The 18826-nt window shown below is 37.3% G+C and overlaps 1 protein-coding gene and 1 long non-coding RNA gene across 2 annotated transcripts; both read right to left on the reverse strand.

The window, feature by feature from the left end:
- Window positions 1-2507: 2507 nt before the first annotated feature.
- LOC119986887 (secreted RxLR effector protein 161-like) lies at window positions 2508-2948 on the reverse strand. Its single transcript, XM_038831578.1, has 2 exons — window positions 2647-2948; window positions 2508-2565 (listed from the first exon to the last, which is right to left on the reverse strand). The coding sequence occupies exons 1-2, from the start codon at window positions 2946-2948 to the stop codon at window positions 2508-2510; spliced, it is 360 nt and encodes a 119-aa protein (XP_038687506.1).
- A 1566-nt stretch (window positions 2949-4514) lies between these two features.
- Window positions 4515-6015, reverse strand: LOC119986692. The gene is made up of 3 exons (XR_005465326.1): window positions 5997-6015; window positions 5732-5792; window positions 4515-4898 (listed from the first exon to the last, which is right to left on the reverse strand). It is a non-coding gene; the product is annotated as an uncharacterized LOC119986692 (long non-coding RNA).
- Window positions 6016-18826: the final 12811 nt, after the last annotated feature.

The raw sequence follows: 18826 nt of genomic DNA on the forward strand, positions 1-18826 counted from the left end.
TTGATAGTCTTGGAAATAGATGGCGAGTTAGAGAAGGTGAAGTGGAAGTCGAACAAGATGAGGAAGATGATGCGGTCAATGAAGTTGAGCGAGAAGATGGAGAAAAGAGTGGCGAGGGAGAAGGTAGATGATGGTAGTGATTATGGGGCGGATGAATCTAATTAGATTTGGGAACTTCATCGATGAAAGTGTTTCAAAATTTTTCTGTGTTTTCTTCTCTTTTGTGTTGGCGAGTATACCATGTAACTAGATTGTGAATGTGGTGATCGAAAACATATAAACATGGGGGGTGATAGGTGAGACTAACCTAATGTTCAAACTTAGTGTTGCTAGTTGATCAACCTCTTGTCCCTACATTCAAAAGTGTGCTAGAAGTTGGTCGATGGTGAACCATCGACCCTCCGATGCTTAAGTCAGTATCACATTCGAGATGAAAATTATACCAAACTTGAGTCGAGGGTTTTAGAGGTGATACTATTTGTGCTCCTTGTTTCAGATGTTGGGAGCGGATTGAAACTGCGCTTCTTTGCCTTTTCTTTTAGCGAAGAAAGCTTTCCTACTTTATGTCAACAAATCATGTAGGCGACATTCGTTGAGCAACCTGTTTACCTCGTAAAGTAGAGCTTTGCAATGAGAGGTTTCATGCCCATGGTCGATGAAATGCGCACCATTTAGTATTGTCCTTTTATTTTCCCTCGACATTCTTCGACGACCATCTTACTTTGTCCCCTATTCCTTTGAGTATGAGCATTGTTTCCTCATGTGTGATGTTGAGGTTGTATTTCGGCGCATGTTCAAAGTATTTTTGTATGTCGAATCCCCTATTGGGCAGACAAGGTTTGGCATTAATGTTCGAAGGAGAGGGTGTTGATTGGTTGTCCTTTCTGCCATGCTTTTCTTTAGCCCTGTTTGGCGGATTTGAGTGCTAGCGTGTGTCTATTTGTTGCCTAATTTGGATGGTGGCATGAGTTGGGCATCTTTCATGGTTTGGCAATCATCATTCGCCAACTTTTCTTTTGATCCTTTGTAGACCAACAGATCATTCTTGAAGGCACGAAGGGCCACCTCCGAGTTAGTACCGGGGGAAAGATACTCCGTTGTTGAAACAGGTCAAGTAGTCCCAGATAGACTCATTGATGCAATGTTAAATGTGATGCAAGTCTTTTGAGTGCTCTCGAGTCTCTTTGCTGTTGGTCATCAGTTGAGCAATCCAGATGGAGTTTTCACGTAGGTCCTCTCTCATAGCCACCATTTGGATGGATTTTTCACGTAGCTCCTCTCTCATGAACATTAATTAAGTTAGCACATCCAACCATGGGGTCTGTTTTCAGAGGAAACATAGTGTTTCGAGACGATTGAGATTGTGGTTTGTCGCTTTGTTAGGCAAAGAGCTATAGAGACCCCACGGTGGGAGTAAAATTATAGATTCCTGAATCTACAATTGTTGAATAGTCAATGTAATCTGTCGTAAGCCTTCTACAACGAGGTCTTATGGAACAAAGCAGAGTTGATTGGGATACTTGCCATAGAGCCTCAGTAATCGAAAGGAAGTCTAGGGAAAAGTATGCAAATGTTAAGTTGAGCAAGTTTGTTGAAGATGTAAAATATGGAATATAAAAATGAGATGCAAAGTATGAGATAGTATGTTGAAGATCGAAGGGTGATATATGGAGCATAGGATGCAAGTTATAAACCAGAAGTTGATCGACGGGCGACGGTTCAAGATTGATTGTTGGTGGTTGAAGAAGCTGAAAGCTCTTGCAGCTTGAGTGAATGAGAGTCCGAAAGTCTGAAGTCAAAAGTTTCATTTTATGAAGGAGGAGGCGGCTTTTTATAGTAGAGTTGCGTGTCGATCAAGATACGTGGCTTTATTTTGGTTGGTCGAAGATGGGACCAAGCAAACGTCGATCGGGTCGATGTCAAGTAGTTCTTGTAGGTCTTCTAGCTCGGCGTGCTTGGTTCAGAGGCTGCATTTGTCTTATTATGGTTAGGTCCGACAACAGTCTGAGATAGTTGTTGCCTCTGTATAGTTCAACTGTACGATTGGGACGATATGGATCATATTTATGCATGAGTATGATATGCAATGGAGTTGTGTTGGATGGTTGATACCCGAGACGAACATGATTAATGTTCGCCAAGTGTTCATGGTGTTGATCAATTTGGGCATTGATCGACTTGGGCTTGAATGTTCGAGTATGAGCCGCTTGTGGGCTTCTGGATGCCTGTGGACTTGCTCGACTTGGATTTTCCTTATTCGACTTGGGCCTGCTTTGACCGACTTCTTCGATCAAGTTGTACGTCGATTGACATCTTGTCCATCATTACTAACTAAATGGTGGGTTGACTGACGATTGGGCCTTGACGATTTTTGGTCACTACAATAAAATGTGGCGTTTATGTTTTTTGTTATGAACTAGTTCAGATTGCATGATAATGGTTTGAATAGTAGACATATATATAGTCCTATAGTGTAGTTTGTACAGGATGAACAAGATCTCTAAGCATTAGTCTTCTGATTTGCAATACTTCATATCAACAAGTTCTCCCATGAAGAACTGGATCCTTTGAAATTGAGATTGAAGATCGGTTATAACAAAACAAAGTTGTTGCATTCTCTTGATCATGATTCAATTTTTCCAAAACACCACGTAACCAAAGTAAATGACTCCCGAAATTGACGTCGCAATATATTTTGCCTTAGTTGTCGATAGTGTCACAATAGGTTGCTTCTTTGAACTCCATGAAATTGCTCCACTTCCAAGATTAAAAATATAACCCGAAATACTTTTGCTATCATCCATACTCCCTGCCACGTCACTGTCAATATATCCAACCAAATTAATAGGAATGTTGGCTTCATAAAAAATACCATGATCAAGTGTTCCTCTGACATATCTCAAAATTCTTTTTGCAGCCTCCCAATGATTTGAAAATGGTTTCTCCATGAATCTACTAATCAAACTCACTTTGTAGCTGTCAAATACATCGAGTTTCCAACCAAGCTTCGAAATAGAGTAGAGTCAACAAGCTTTCCCTCTCCATTTTTGCTCAACTTCAAACCTGTAATACATGGAGTCGAAACATGATTTCCATTCTCCATCTTGAATTTTCTTAGAATTCCTTTAGCATAACTCTCTTGAGAAATAAAGATGCCACTCTTTGATTGATGAACTTCAATACCAAGAAAATGATGTAACTCACCCAAATCAGTCATCTTGAATTCTTTCATCATCGAAGACTTAAGATCTTTCAACAAATCAAAGTTATTTCCAATAAAAATAAGATCATCAACATAAAGACTTACAACAATAAAGCCTCCATCTGGATTGACTTTGGTGTAGAGATTGTGTTTAAACAGACATTTCTAAAAATTATTCTTCTCAAAATAAGAATTGATTCGGCTATACCAAGCCCTTAGTGATTGCTTCAGCCCGTACAATGCCTTGTTCAACTTTTAGACTTTACTTTCTTCACCTTTCTTCACAAATCCAGCCGGTTGTTCAACATAAACCTTTTCCTGTAGAACACCATTCAGGAAAGCCGATTTGACATCCATTTGGAGCAATTTCCAATTGTTTTGATCGGCAATAGAAATAATTAACTAATCAGTATCAAGTCTTGAAACAGGAGCAAAAACTTCAGTAAAATCTTCTCCTTCTTTTTGCAAATATCCCTTTGCAACTAGCCTCGCTTTGCACTTATTGATGGAGCCATCCAGATTCATTTTTGTCTTGTATACTTATTTAACACCAATGGGAGTTTTATGAGAAGGCAAGTCAATGAGCTCCCATATATCATTCTTCTCAATAGATTTAATTTCATCTATCATTGCATGTTGCCATTTTTCTTCTTTGTTTGCATCATCAAAAGAAATTGGATCTTCTCCCAAAAAGAAAGCAAAGAAAATAGATTCATTTGTTTCTACTTCTTTGGTGGAGTTATAAATTCTTGTAGGCTTCTCGTCTTTCCTTGAGGAGGACTAGAAGAGAAATGTCAACTTGATGATTGTGAAGGATTAGCACTTTCTTCATTATCAACAAAGCATGGATTGACTTGGTCATTCTTCTTTTCAACAAAGGATGAATCTTCATCCATTCGAACATCTCGACTAATAACAATCTTCTTTGTCTTTGGATTGAACAACTTGTAGGCTATGCTTCTCTTGCTATATCCGATAAAAATACATTTCTCAGATTTGTCTTCAAATTTGTTTCTCAATGCTTTTGGAATTAGAGAATATGCAACACTCCCAAAAACTTTCAAATGATGTATGCTAGGCTTTCTCCCATACCAAGGCCTCATGTGGAGTGATATTACCCAAGCACTTTGTTGGCGATCTATTAATCAAATAACCTGCACAAGACACTACTTGTCACGCCCCAATCCGCAGAGCGTGAAGAAAAGGACAAATACACAAAACCATATGCATCTCATGTGTTACGTCCCAAACTAGCACAAACTTTATCAAAAATTTCGGCAGCATCTCCCTATAAATTGAGGAAACCCACCTGTAATCAAGACACAACAAATAAACACTTCTATTATATCCAAATCCATTGACCCTCAGGGTTCACCATTTACTACAAATTTCATCATCAGTATCCATCATCCAAAATCATGGGATACCACTCTGGGTCATCCATACATCATCCATATTCAAGCATACATATAAACTCTCGTACTACAACCTATACACACAAAAGTAGTATGCAAACAACATATCATGTATGAGTACCCATATCCGTACATATTCATAATCAAAATACAGCCATAAACATATATATATAAATCACACACAAGTACCACGTAGATATGCAAAACAAACTAATGTCCAGGCCACCTCCATCACGCGTCCTCCCGCTGATCCACAGCCTGTGCACTAGATTCTGTCTCACCTATGGGGAGGGAAAGTGGATAGGGTGAGCAGAAGGCTCAGTAGAGATAAATAATAGAACACAAGGAAAAATTGTATGGTTGAAAATTTATAACGAATAATCAATGCAACAATATGCAGTGCAAAGCTAATGCACCCAATCAACCTAACCGAAACTCCATATCCTCCATCAATGACACCCAAGCTGGCGGATCAGATTCTCGTCCTGCGGCGATAAGCCGACGAGAATCCACCGCACTACCCTCTCTCTAGCTTCCAAACCATACCACAATCGCATATCCATCAATCTCAAACCACTAGAGAGAAGGTTGGCTCACATGTGGTCGCAACCACTCACTATTGGCCCCACAGTGATATCTCAGCCTGCCACGCCTGGCCTAGTAGCACATACTAGCCAGCATGCAGTGAAAAATTCCGCTACGGGAATCCTCTAGCCTAGGACCATCACAAGGTTCCTAGCCATCATCCACGCACGTGCCCAAATCATCCAACACCTAACGTGAGCCCCGAGTCCATCCTCAGGACACACCATGCATCTAATGTAATTCCTACAATTCATGTCATTCACGCAACAATTATAAATACAACATCCATTCATCCTGATGCATGAAGATTACATAATGCTCGATTTATGACCGAGCATTTCATGGGTTATAATGCATAACAAGAATAAACTTTTAAGTAACAATGAGATAAACATGAATTGGGCTACGACCTTTCTTTGGAACAAGCAAAGAGTGGCCCAAAGGAGCTTACCGAGTCAATCGAAATAATATTCAAGGCTTGTCTTTTCTGAAGATTGAAAATAGCAAAGAAAGGGGGAAAAATCCCTACCTCGAAGTGGACTCGAAATTCTCACCAACAAGCAATGTACACTCCACGCCAATTCACAAACCTATTTAATGACATAAACTCCACTTAGTTCTCATATTCATCAACCCATTCATATCCCACATTCCATACTCCACAATATCATCATTTCCACTAAATTCATATTCTACCTTAATTCTCTAAGGTTAAACCATTAAAATCATACCACAATATTATTTTTCATCCTAACACAACCTTAATTAAAACAATTGGACTCAAGAATCCTTACCTTGAAGCTTGGTAATTGATATGGATTTAATTGCAAGCGCACAAATCGCACAAGTAATATAAAGATGAGTAAATTATCGTTTCCACTAGGGATGTGTTGGCAAAAGAAATCAATGTCAAACAAGCTACAATTATGTAAATTGGAGAAAATGATTAGCGATTGGTTTTTGATTTTTACAAAACTAATTAAAAAGAACAAAAACAAATCAAACACAAATATGAAATCAAGGATGGAAAGCACTAGGGTACTTAACTTCACCTCACCTATCCAATTCAATTCCCTTGATTCCTTAATCCCTAATTCATCTCTCAATAATGACAATCGATTTCCCAACCTATTCAATGTTCTATTCCTAGATACATCAAACCTATTTTCAATATAAATCCCTGTTATTCCTAACAATCGGATTAATATATCAAAAACCCATTACGAACTATGGAAATCATTTAGCGATTGCATAAGTCACAAACCTATATTCCTATGGTTCATGCATCCTATGTCATCTATGGCTTGAGGCAAACCCTAGATATCTCCTTCCGGTCTCAATCTAGGCAGCAAATCAATTGAATGATGGCCAAACACTCAAAAGCATTAATCACACCCATAGACAATCAAGAGAGAAAGAGAAATCAAGAAATAAGGAAATCAAGTTTATTGAATCTTCAAGGTTTGGTTACATTAAGACCCTAGTAGGAAATCTAGCCACTCATGGAAGCAAAATACATCATTAAACAAAGGAAATCAACCATAGAAACTAGGATAGAAAAGGAGAGAGGAAACCCCCTTGTAGATCCTCTTCTTCTCCAAGCTCCAAGGTGGCCTCCAAGCTCTCCAATGGAGGTAGCACGAAATCCAGCTCCCCAGCCTCCAAGCTCTCCTCCAAAACCCTATCTTATGTCCTTTTATACTTCTCCAAACTCTTATGTCGTTTCCAAAACAAGTTGGGGTCATTTTGGCTTAGAAACACGTGAATTCGGGTCTTTTTCGTGAAACTACGCAGTGCTGTGAATAGTACTCCGATCGATCGGGAATAGTCCGATCGATCGGAAATACAATCTGTCTCGATGATATTTTTAGGTGTTTTGGCAGGTCCGATCGATCGGGAATATGGCCGATCGATCGGAAATCAGTACTAGGCTCCAAATCTTCATTTTGCACTCTTTTCCTCCCTTTCTTGTCTTGACTCCTATAATATGCAAATATAGCTTTCTTAGGCAATATTAACTCTTAATCAACTCAAAATGCAATGAACTTATGTGTAAAAGATGCACAAATGTATGTATATATTTGACACATCAGTAATTCCACCAAATCGAGATAACAAATGATTCTCTTGAATTGGTTCAAAAACCTCACTTGAACCTAGAAATATAACAAAATTAGAACCAAATTTGAAGTTATTGCACAAAGAAACTCTCATTGAGCCAAAAACGCCAAAACCCATTTAACTCCCGAACCCTAAAACCAAAACTTTACCTCAATCCAACTTTTTTCTTGCAGAAAATCAAAGCATGTGTGTGTGTCCACCTAAGAATGACCCTTGCCGGTTGACGCTTCGCCGGAGAGTCGCCGGAAATGGCTGACCGGAGGTGGTGGAGAGAGGGTGCAAATGGGTCCACTACCCTTTTGTTTTAAATATACTCGGTTGAAGGTCTGCGACCTCCACCCACTTTAACCTCTTTTTTTTAGCTAAATCCCTTTTATTTTTCATGTTTTAAATTATTTTATTTTATTTTATTTTTTGACCCCAAAATTGTTTCAAATTTCCTTTTTAAGCCCTTATAACATTTTAAATTTCATCCCACACTTTTTTTTTCATAACTAAGTCTGATTAATTCATTCATTCATTTATTTTTTTTATTCTATATTTTTCATTCATTTTCATTAGGACGGGGTAAAAACACAACTTCTATCCAACATTCATTCGGAACATTTTTCCTTCTCACCATCTCCATAATTGTTCGATTTTTCCTCTCACAAACACCATTTTGTTGAGGTGTATAGCGAGCTGTTAGTTCATGCCGAATTTCATATTCTTTGAAAAAATTCTCAGAGTTGTTTGAAACATATTCACGTTCCACGGTCAGTGCTCAAAGTTTTAATAGAAAAACCAGAGAATTTCTCCACTTCAGATTTGAAAAGTTTGAAAGCAGCGAAAGCTTCAGATGTTTCTTTGAGAAAGTAAAGCCAAACCTTTCTTGAGAAATCGTCAATGAAAGTGATAAAAAATCTACTCCCACCAAGAAATGCAACTGGCATAGGTCCAGATAAATTCGAATGAACAAGCTCTAATGGTTTCTTTGATCTCCATGAAGATGTGGAAGGGAATAGGTCTCGATGTTGCTTTTTGAGTTGACAAGCTTCACAAACCTCAGCAACTTGATTAATTTTTGGCAGTCCTTCAACCATGTTTTTAGTTGACATCAACTGCAAGCTTCCATAATTCAAATGTCCAAACCTCTCATGCGATAGTTTGGATATACCATCATCCACACCATCAAAACAAGCCAAATTTGTTGTCTAAAGCTTGAGAGGAAATAAATTATTGGTTGCAACATCAATCTTGGCAACAAAAAGATTATCCTTTGATAAAAAACAAGCATTATTATGGAAATGAATATCAAAACCCTTCTTCAAAAGATGCCCAGCACTTAGCAAATTAATTTTCAATCCAGGAACATAGTAAACATTTGACATTTTTTCAATTTTCCCAGAATTTGCTCTAAAAGCCACTTCACCCATTCGTTCAATTTTATAGGTTCTGGCATCACCTATTTTTATTGTCCCATGATTCTTCATAGATAAATTAGAGAACAAATTTTTGTTACCTGTCATATGTTTACTAGCACCACTATCAAGATACCAAACTTCTTCAATATCATCACCATAACAAGCAAGCAAAAGCGATTCTTCATTGTTTTCATGAATGAGTCCAACATCATTTTTCTTTTCTTCAGCCTGTTTGTGCCAACAATTTGAGATCATGTGTCCCGGTTTGTGACAAAAATGACACTCAATATAACCACGTCCTCTGCGCCTTTGGTAGCTGTTAGGTGTAAAATACACCTAGTTTTATGGGCTTAAAAGTATTATTTTTCTATGTTGATTAGTGCAAAATACTGCTCATATTGGTGTTTTTATGCACAGGTACTGCTGGAGAATAAATTCATTACTGGACAGAATTTGTAACCTGTTTTGCAACTTGTCGCGGCCGCAGAACGTGGGAACCAGACTTGTGTTAATTAAGTTGCTGACGTGGCAAGGACAATTGGGCCAGTTTAGGGCTTGCTAAGCACTATATAAAGAGTGTTAAGCTGAGACAAAAGGAGGATTTTACTTTGCGCAGCCGAAGACCAAAGATTGCAGAAGTGGGTGTCGGCAGGAAGGAGGAGAAGCAACATCAAAGCTGGGCACATCAATTCTTCAGCAAATTTCTACTCTTCCATTGATTTGAACATTGTCTATGAGTATTTATATGGTTTTAATTATGAGCATGTGTAGTTAAACTCTTTTCTAGCTAGGGTTTGGTGATCTTCTACCATAAACCTTGTGCACAGATTTGATTGACAATCAGACTAAGTTTAATTCTTTGTTCTCTGGATTGATTGCTTATTTCCTATTTTTATGCATGCCTGATCAACATCATAATTTTAGGAATTGTTAGTTAAACATATTCGGCTGACCATGACCCGGTGTTTGACGAAGTAACAAGAACTTGCGTAAGATCCAAGTTTTGGGAACATAGGACATAATTGATTGGGTAATAGACCATTATCCTAGATTGTGCAACTGTCGATTTCCTAGTGCTTATGCTTGTCTTAGGAAACTCTTAGGATAGACCAACCAAGACTCCTTTGATAAGAAAAGATCTTGCAACTGGACCAAAGTCAGGATCGTTGTTTAGGGAAATCTAATTGACTGCAGCTGGACCAAGGCCTTTCAATTGACATTGTTAAACTTTTAAATTGTGTGATTGCATATTAATCTGTGTGCATAGGTGGAGGTAGTTGGCAAGCCAAACCCAAGCTAGTTTTTCATCCATTGATATTTAGTTTAATTTTATTGCTAGATTACTATTAGAAGCATCTGAATTTAATTTACACTATTGTTGGTAGTTATAGTTGGTAATTAATACAGTCCACGTGGATTCGACCCCTTTCACTATTATACTGTCAGTTGGCACGTACACTTGCGATTGGGATAAACCCGTCGGTATTGAGTTGCAAGTATTTCTTGCAATAAAAAGTATCGAACAAGTTTTTGGCGTCGTTGCCGGGGACTGTTAAGTTTATTATCGGTTGTTTCTTAAGGCAATAGTGTGTATTTATTTATTTCTTTAGTATCTTTTTACTACTGAAACTTAGCTCGAAAAAAAAAAAAAATCGTGTGCAGATACAAAATTGTCTCTTAAGAGAAGCATGGCTGAAGATCCACTCAATCGAGAGATTCAAATTGCTGGTGGTGCTGGGAATGCTGAGGGTAATGTGCGTATACCCATGATGAACAGATATATCCCGCAGAACATTGCCCAACCATCATGTATTACATATCAACCTACGGGAGCAGCTAATATCAGCTTATCACCTCAATTGCTGAACGCTGTACCACATTATGAGGGGCGATTTGATGAAGATCCACATCAACATCTGAAGGATTTTACCGATCTTTGTCGAACTCAACACATGACAGGGATGTCTACTGATAATCTGAAACTGGTACTCTTCCCCTTCACTCTTAGAGGAGGAGCCAAGATATGGTACAACTCTATTGCAGCAGGTACTATTGGCACATGGGAGCAGATGGCAACTAAGTTCTTAAGGGAATTTTTTCCAGCTCATAGAACCAAGCAGCTGGTGCGAGAAATTCAGAATTTTCAGCAAAAAGAAGGTGATTTATTCTATGAGGCTTGCAAAGATTTCAAGAGCCGCTTAACTCGTTGCCCAACTCATAATCTGCATAAAGATGATGTTGTGCTGCACTTCTATGAAGGGTTGAATGAGATTAATAGGATGAAGGTCGATTCAGCTTGTAATGGAGTGTTAATGAGGAAGAGTAGTGAGGAAGCGATGGAGCTATTCGAAGAATTGAGCGAAGACTCTCAACAATTTTCTACACGAGGTAGAAGCTCAACAAGGAAGCAAGGCATGTACGAAGTCAGTACCGACACTATGGTACAAGCTGAGATGGGAAATATCAATCGAAAAATTGACATGATTGTTGAAGCCATGAAGGGAATGAATGTGAAAGCTTCGGTGCCAACAAAGCCAGTTACTGTGTGCGCTATTTGTTCAAATCATGATCATCTGACTGAAGCCTGTCCATTGACTTCTATGACGGACCAAGAACAAGCCAATTACTTGGGGCAAGGAAATTTCAGCATGAGGAATCAAGCTTATCCATGGCGTAATCACCCAAATTTCTCATGGAGGAATGAACAGAATGTGGCTGAAACAGCAGCTCCTGCACAGCAACCAGCAAAGAGGAGTGACTTGGAGACCACAATGATGCAATTCATGCAGCAAACAACTCAAGCCATCCAAAAATTGGAGACTCAAGTGGGACAAATGGCTAAGGAGATGAGTGAAAGAAAGAAGGGAGAATTACCTTCGCAGCCCTTGAATAACCCAGCTGGGCAACCAGAACAATTGAAAGCTATCACAACTCTCAGAAGTGGCAAGCAAATCAACAAAACAGAGCAGCTACGAACAGAGTCTACAAATTGCAGTAAAGCTACAGACAGGGTACAAACAGGTCGCAAAACTGAACCAGTGGAGACACAGGAATGGGAAAGAGATCCTTCACCTTTTCCGCAAAGGTTTGCCAAAAAGAAAACAGATTCTAAAGCATTAGATATTTTTGAGAAATTACGTAAGGTGGAAATTAATATTCCATTGCTTGATGCTATTAAACAAATTCCTTCTTACGCTAAATTTCTTAAAGAATGTTGTACTCAAAAGAGAAAATTTGCTGCTCATGAAAAAATTGCTTTGAAAGAAGAGGTCAGTGCTGTGTTGTTAAATAAACTCCCACCAAAACTTAAAGATCCTCGTAATTTTACCATACCATGTAAAGTGGTAAATCAATTTTTTGAAAATGCACTATTAGACTTAGGAGCAAGCATTAATTTGTTACCTTACTCTGTCTATGAAAAACTTGGGTTGGGAGAGCTCCAAGAGACCTCTATAATTTTGCAATTGGCCGATCGTAGTGTCAAAAGACCTAAAGGGATTTTAGAAGATGTTTTGGTAACTGTGAATGATTTAATTTTGCCTGCTGATTTTGTTGTGTTGGATATGGAGGATAGTCCTAGATCCTCGTCTTTACCTATCATTCTTGGACGTCCTTTTATGGTTACTGCTGATATGAATATTAGTGTGAAAAAGGGGACTGTAACTATGCAGGTGAATGACAAAGAATTGGAATTTTGAGTATTTGATGCTCTCAAATCTCATGATGATCATAGTGATTGTTTTAATGTTGATACTATACATGATCTTGTGAGTGAGGTGTTTCAGGTTACTAGTATTGATCCAGTTGAAGCAGTGGTGGCGCATGGTTTGAATGAGAAAATAATTTCTGAAGGAATTTTGGAGAATGATGACCGAATAAATGAGGCTATCCAAGCATTCCAATTGAACCAGCCCTATGGTGGTAAGATTACTCCTCCTTTTGAGCAACTAACGCCTACTAATACATCTTTTGTTCCTTCAACAGTTAAAGCACCTAATTTGGAGCTGAAGCAGTTACCTAGTCACTTGAAGTACATATATTTGGGTGATAACAACACTGTACCGGTGATAGTATATGCGAGTCTAAGCTTGGGGGAGGAAGAAAAGTTGATCCAAATTTTGAGGAAGCATAAGACAGCTCTTGGGTGGACCATCGCTGACATAAAGGGGATTAGCACAACTAGGTGTATGCACTAGATTTTATTGGAGAATGATGCAAAGCCCACTAGAGAGGCACAAAGGCGATCGAATCTGCATATGAAAGATGTTATCAAAGCTGGAGATAAGCGTCGCTTGCAACTAAACGAGCTTGAAGAATTGCAGCATGAAGCCTATGATGATGCAAAGTTATATAAGGGGCGAGCCAAGAGGTACTATGACAAGAAGCTTGTGCGGAAAAATTTTTCTATTGGGCAGAAGGTGCTGGTGTACAACTCTCGGTTGAAATTTTTTTCGGGCAAGCTAAAATCAAAGTGGCATGGCCCATATGTGATACAAGCTGTGTTCCCTCATGGTGTATTAGAGTTAAAACACCAAGATTCTGATCAAACATTCAAGGTTAATGGCCATCGAGTGAAGCCTTATTGGGAGAATGTACAAGTTCCCATGGATGAAGTGGTATTCCTCCATGCTATTCATCTCTGACAGAGTCCAAGACTATGTCCGGCTGAAAACAATAAATTTAGCACTTCATGGGAGGTAACCCATGTGGAAGAGGAGCACCATTTTGACAATTAAATCAGCTAAGTCTCTCTTCCTTTTCCTTCACTTCATTTTGTTATTTATTTTCGTCATCACAAATTTTCGTTTTGTTCTTTCTTTTTCAACATTGAGGACAATGTCAACTTCAAGTTTGGGGGAGAGGGAATTTGCTTTTGCAGAAAATTTTTTGAAAGTTTTTGAAAAAGTTTTTGAAATTGTTTTGAGAAGAGAATTGGCATACTTGTGCTTAATTGTTATGAAGTGCTTTTGAGACTGATGGTGTGATTATTTGCATAATCTTTTGCAATGAATGTCTACTTAGTTTACACATTATTTGCATCACTAATTAACTTGTGAGGAGCCTTCAGAAAATTTTGTGTGCTATGAATTTCATGACTGTGTATAGCTAGAACTTGCATTAGACCATCTGAAGTAAATACTATGTTTTTGTTCTTTGAAAGTGATGAAGGCATTCTTTGTCAATTTTGGCCTACCTTGGACCTTACCTCTGTTCCCATTCCTTTGATTGCATATTATTCTCTTGCAATAAACCTTCCCATCTTTGTGATGTGTTATGCATGTTTCATAAGTCATAAAAATAGAATTCATCATGAGACTATCGTTTGGAAGGTGATTGATAAGATGAGGAGGAGTTTAAGTGTAGTGTTTGAAAGAAGGTAGTTTTGAATATTAAAAGATGTGTATAACAGAGTTCTGGGGAATTTGCAACCTGTTTGTAACCTAAGTGCTACCTGAAGCTCACACAAAAATTGGAGACTCAAATCTGAAGCAGCCAGTTAAAAAAAAAAAGAAAAAAAAAAGAAAAAAAAAGAGAGAAGCTGAAGTCTCTCAAGAAAAAATTCTAATAAGGTTTGCTCATGATTCAAGATCTATCTATGGTTACCAGAGGTTGAAAGCAGCAGAGATTTGAAGCTCAACAGAGGGAGATGTTTGATTTGATTCGTGACGGGACCTCCTTACCCTGATTTTATTTGGTTGATATGTTGATGATCTGATTAGTTTTGGTGATACTCTGACTTGTTAGTTTGGAGGAGTGGAAGCTCTTGTTATTCTATTATGTTGGTTGGTTAGATGGAGTTAGGATTAGTCTTATGATGGATTCCTATTTTTGAGACTCTATGGTATATGGCATGATCATCACATGTTTTGTTTGAACCGTACCTTTATCTAGCCTATGCTATTCCTTGAAGTTTATCCTTGTTACATTGAACTTACTTGTGATTGGATTATGATGACTTTAGTTTGAATCCAATTTATATTTATTTTGTGCATTTTTGAGCCTTCCTTAGCCAAATTTCTTGGCCCAATAAAGTCCTTCTGATTTATTGAATGAGAATTTTAGTGTGAAGTAAGGTTGGTGGACATGTGAGCATATGGCTGCAGGTTATGAATTCATAAGAGAGTAAACACTACCCTTATACACTTGAGTGAAAATTCTCTTCTATATATTATGTGTGTACCTTGGTGAGGGTGTGTGAAAATAATTGTGTAGACTAAAGTGGTTGTGAGCAGAGTTTAGGCTGTGCAACTTTCTACCGGATGTCAAGATTGCATTGAAATAATGAGATAGTACTTGTGCTGCCAATTCTTGATTGCAGATTTTCAGTAGCCTTGGCCTCTTCCTCTTTCTTGGAAATTAAAATTCTGATTTCGATTTCCTTCATGGTAGTTGTTGCCACTATAGTTGTTGCTTGAGAAATTTCTTCCTTTTCCTCGAAAGTTTCCACCACGTCCTCGAAAATTTCCACCTTGATCACGAATATTGAAAGAACCACGGCCTACTGAAGATAAAACTTCAGATTTTAAAGCATGATAAGGTTAAGGAGGTTGAGCATTCAACAAATTAATCTTCGTTTCATATGCCTTCAAAGTTCCTTGTAAATATTCCAAAGTAAACACTTTGTTTAGTTCTTCAAGAACAATAACAAGCGAGAAATATTTATGGGGCATAGAACGAAGAATCTTTTCTAGAACTCTTTGATCATCAAGAACTTCTCCATTAGTGGCCATTTGACTAACAACTGATGTAACTTTTACAAAGAACTCGTCAATGCTTTCATTCTCCTTCATTTACAATTTCTCGAATTCTGATCTGAGACTTTGAAGTCGAATCTTTTTTACTTTGTCATCACCTTTGTAAGTCTTTTGAAGAATTTCCCATGCTACCTTTGCAGTTTTCGCCTTCGAAATTTTTTTATACACCGCCTTGTCGACTGCAAGATTAATCTGATTACAACCATCAATATCCTTCTTTTGATTTGCCTCCAAAGAATTTGTTTGTGCCTTTGTTAAATCTTCTTCATTTGTTGGTTCATTATAGCCTTTATCAATAATTTTCCATAGATCAAAAGCTTTAAGCCAAACTTCAAATCTACAGCTCCAATAGTCGAAATCTTCTCTGTTGAAGGTATGAGGAAACGGAGTTGTTATAATTTTAGTTTCCATCACGAATCAACCTTGTTGTTCCGATCCCAATTTGAAGGAAAATTACTTCTAATATTTGTAGAGCTTTTTATTTATTTCATTTTCTTAAACGAAGAGTAATAATATGGCTTTATATATAGCCTTACAAAGACTTTGGGAAATAAAAAAAAAGCTTTAGACTTTCTAGGAACATTAACACAAAACCTCAACTCTTCAACTTCAACAACAAACTTCCCATGGTTCAAGATTCTTGAAAATGCAAAGTTGATTTACTTTTCCAACAGAACAAAGAAACAATCAAGTCCTACACTTTAATAGTTTGAACTACTCAAACTGGAATGGTCGTATAAGAGCATACCTAAAATTGATAAACGAGCGTGTGTGGGTATCTGTTGTACAAGGATACAAAGTACCCATGATTGATGATTCAGAAGGTGAACAAGTTCTTAAACATCTTAATACTTGGGTTAAAGCTGATTTAGATAGTACAAGTTGGAATAGCAACGCAATCAAAACCCTATTTACTACATTCTCTATTGATGAGTTTCAAAGAGTATCTCACTGTAAAATTGCTAAAGATGCTTGGGATTTACTAGAGACAACTCATGAAGGAACTACCTCAGACAAGCTTGCAAAATTAAAATGCCTTACCACACAGTTCGAGACTATCAGGATGGAAGAAAGTGAGAAGTTTGATAACTTCTATGCTAAACTAAGTGATATTGCAAATACATCTTTCACCCTTGGAGATCCAATTCCTCAAAGCAAGATTGTGTGAAAAATCTTGAGATCACTTTCAGAAAGATTTCTGATGAAAGTAGCTGCAATAGAGGAGAGCAAGAATATTGATGAGATGAAAATTAAAGAGTTGGTGGGTTCACTTCAAACCTATGAGGTAAAATTTATAACTCAAAAGAAGAGCAAAAGTATATCTCTTAATTCCACTGAGGATTCTAATCTTATTATTGATGAGTTATTGCTGTTAACAAAACATTTCAAAGAATTTATGAAGAATAAGAAGACCAAGGATTTTAAGAAGAATGGATAGTCTTCCCCAGAAGTAAAGAAATATGACAAGAAAGGTAAAGATATAACTTCAATTCAATACTTTGAATGTAAAGGTTTTGGTCACTTTGCTCAGGATTGTGCAAACAAAAATAAGTTGAAAGTTTTAAAAATGACCTGGTGTGATGATACTGATGAGGAATCAAAGTCTGGAGACAAGAAAGATGAAGATCCAGTGGCATATCCAGCTACATTGAATGATTTCATAGCTAAAAATAGTTATGTTGATAGTGAATCTGAGAATTATACAGATGAACTTCAAATTGCATATAACAATCTCTTTGAAGAATGTTTCAAGACCAAGAAAGAAAAATTGGAGCTCATTAAAGCAAACGAGACACTGATCAAAGAGTTAGACCAAGCTAAAATCAAAATCAAAGAATTCAATAATGAGATTTTAAAGCTGGAAGCCGCTATCAACCTGATGCAATTTCAGGTGTTACCTACTTCACTGATGCAGAGGCAAAACATGAAAAAATATTGGAAAAGGTACGTTCTGACGTTGAAAATTTTGAATATGATTCTAACAAATTACAAAGTATACTTGGCATGTAGAGAATGTTCAAAGAAACATCAGGACTTGGGTATGAAGAAGGAGAAAGCTCAAAACAGAGACAAAGCAAGAAGACTTACTCAAAGTTGCCTTCAAAATTTATCAACTTCATTCCATCTACTGCTAGAACTCTAGCACATGAAGAAAATATATTCTCAGCCTCGTCTAAGGTAGGCAAAGAAGGTAAAAGATCTCATTTGCCTTTTATGCGTGGTTCATCTCATAGGTTTGGTTTGACTGCTAAACCATTCTTTGACAAACAACAATACCAAAATGATAGGTTTAAGAGATTTACTCCCATTTTTCATTATTGTGATATCAAAGGACATATTATGCCTAATTTTCATAAGTTGTATGGTCTATCTAAAGCCTATTTGACTCGTGTGCCCGATGAACAGAAAAATCAAAGAAAATTTTTGAAAAATAGATTTCAGTTTCTTGTTGAATATTCGACTGGAAAAACCAAGGGTTTACCAACTGAAAAGAGCTTTCCTAAATAAAAAAGTATACAATTTTGGGTTAAAAATATGAGTTAAATTGCTTGTTTGTGCACATTGCTTTGAATGCTCTTAAAGAAGGTGTGTGGTATCTAGATAATGGGTGTTCTCTTCACATGTGTGGCAACAAATCCTTGTTTTCTTCTTTTGACGATTATGATGGTAATCGAGTGACTTTTGGTGATGGAAATAAAGTAGAAATTAAAGAAAAAGGTACCATACAAACTCCCGATGACTGTAAACTGAAAATGTGTTGTATGTTGAACGATTAAGGGAAAATTTAATTAGCATTAGTCATTTATGTCACTACAAGTACACAGCCTTGTTCACTAATTAAACATTATTGTAGGGTATTTGATTCTAACAAGCTGTGTGTTTGGCAAGGGAGAAGGTTACATGATAATTACTATACCATTCCTGTTGAACCTTTAACTGCATACAATTTTACTATTGCTCCATGTTCTAACATATTATGGCATGAAAGATTAGGGCACCTGAACTTTAGAATTTGCATAAGATATCAAAGTCAAACATAGCAAGTGTACTCCTTGTTAGATGAGTAAGCGAACTACCTCAATTAACAAAAAGGTAAATACAGTTGATACTTCAAGGACATTTGAACTCCTTCATATGGATCTTATGGGTCCAACAAGAGTAGAAAGTCTTAGAGGTAAGAAGTACATTCTAGTTGTTGTTGATGACTTTTCAAGATACACTTGGGTTAAGTTTTTACACGAAAAATCTCACATGTTTGATGCTTTCTATGATCTCTATTTAAGATTAGAGAATGAAAAGAATGATGATGATTTTCACCTATATAAAATCATATCAAACCATGGT

Source organism: Tripterygium wilfordii, chromosome 20, assembly GCF_013401445.1.
Source record: "Tripterygium wilfordii isolate XIE 37 chromosome 20, ASM1340144v1, whole genome shotgun sequence".
In the NCBI taxonomy this organism is placed as follows: Eukaryota; Viridiplantae; Streptophyta; class Magnoliopsida; order Celastrales; family Celastraceae; genus Tripterygium; species Tripterygium wilfordii.

Coding starts and splice junctions, on each gene's coding strand:
- LOC119986887 (XM_038831578.1), bottom strand. CDS start 2,948: ATGGAGAAACCATTTTCAAATCATTGGGAGGCTGCAAAAAGAATTTTG. Junction 2,566..2,646: donor ATTTACTTTGGTTACGTGGT/GTTTTGGAAAAA, acceptor TCAATTTCAAAG/GATCCAGTTCTTCATGGGAG.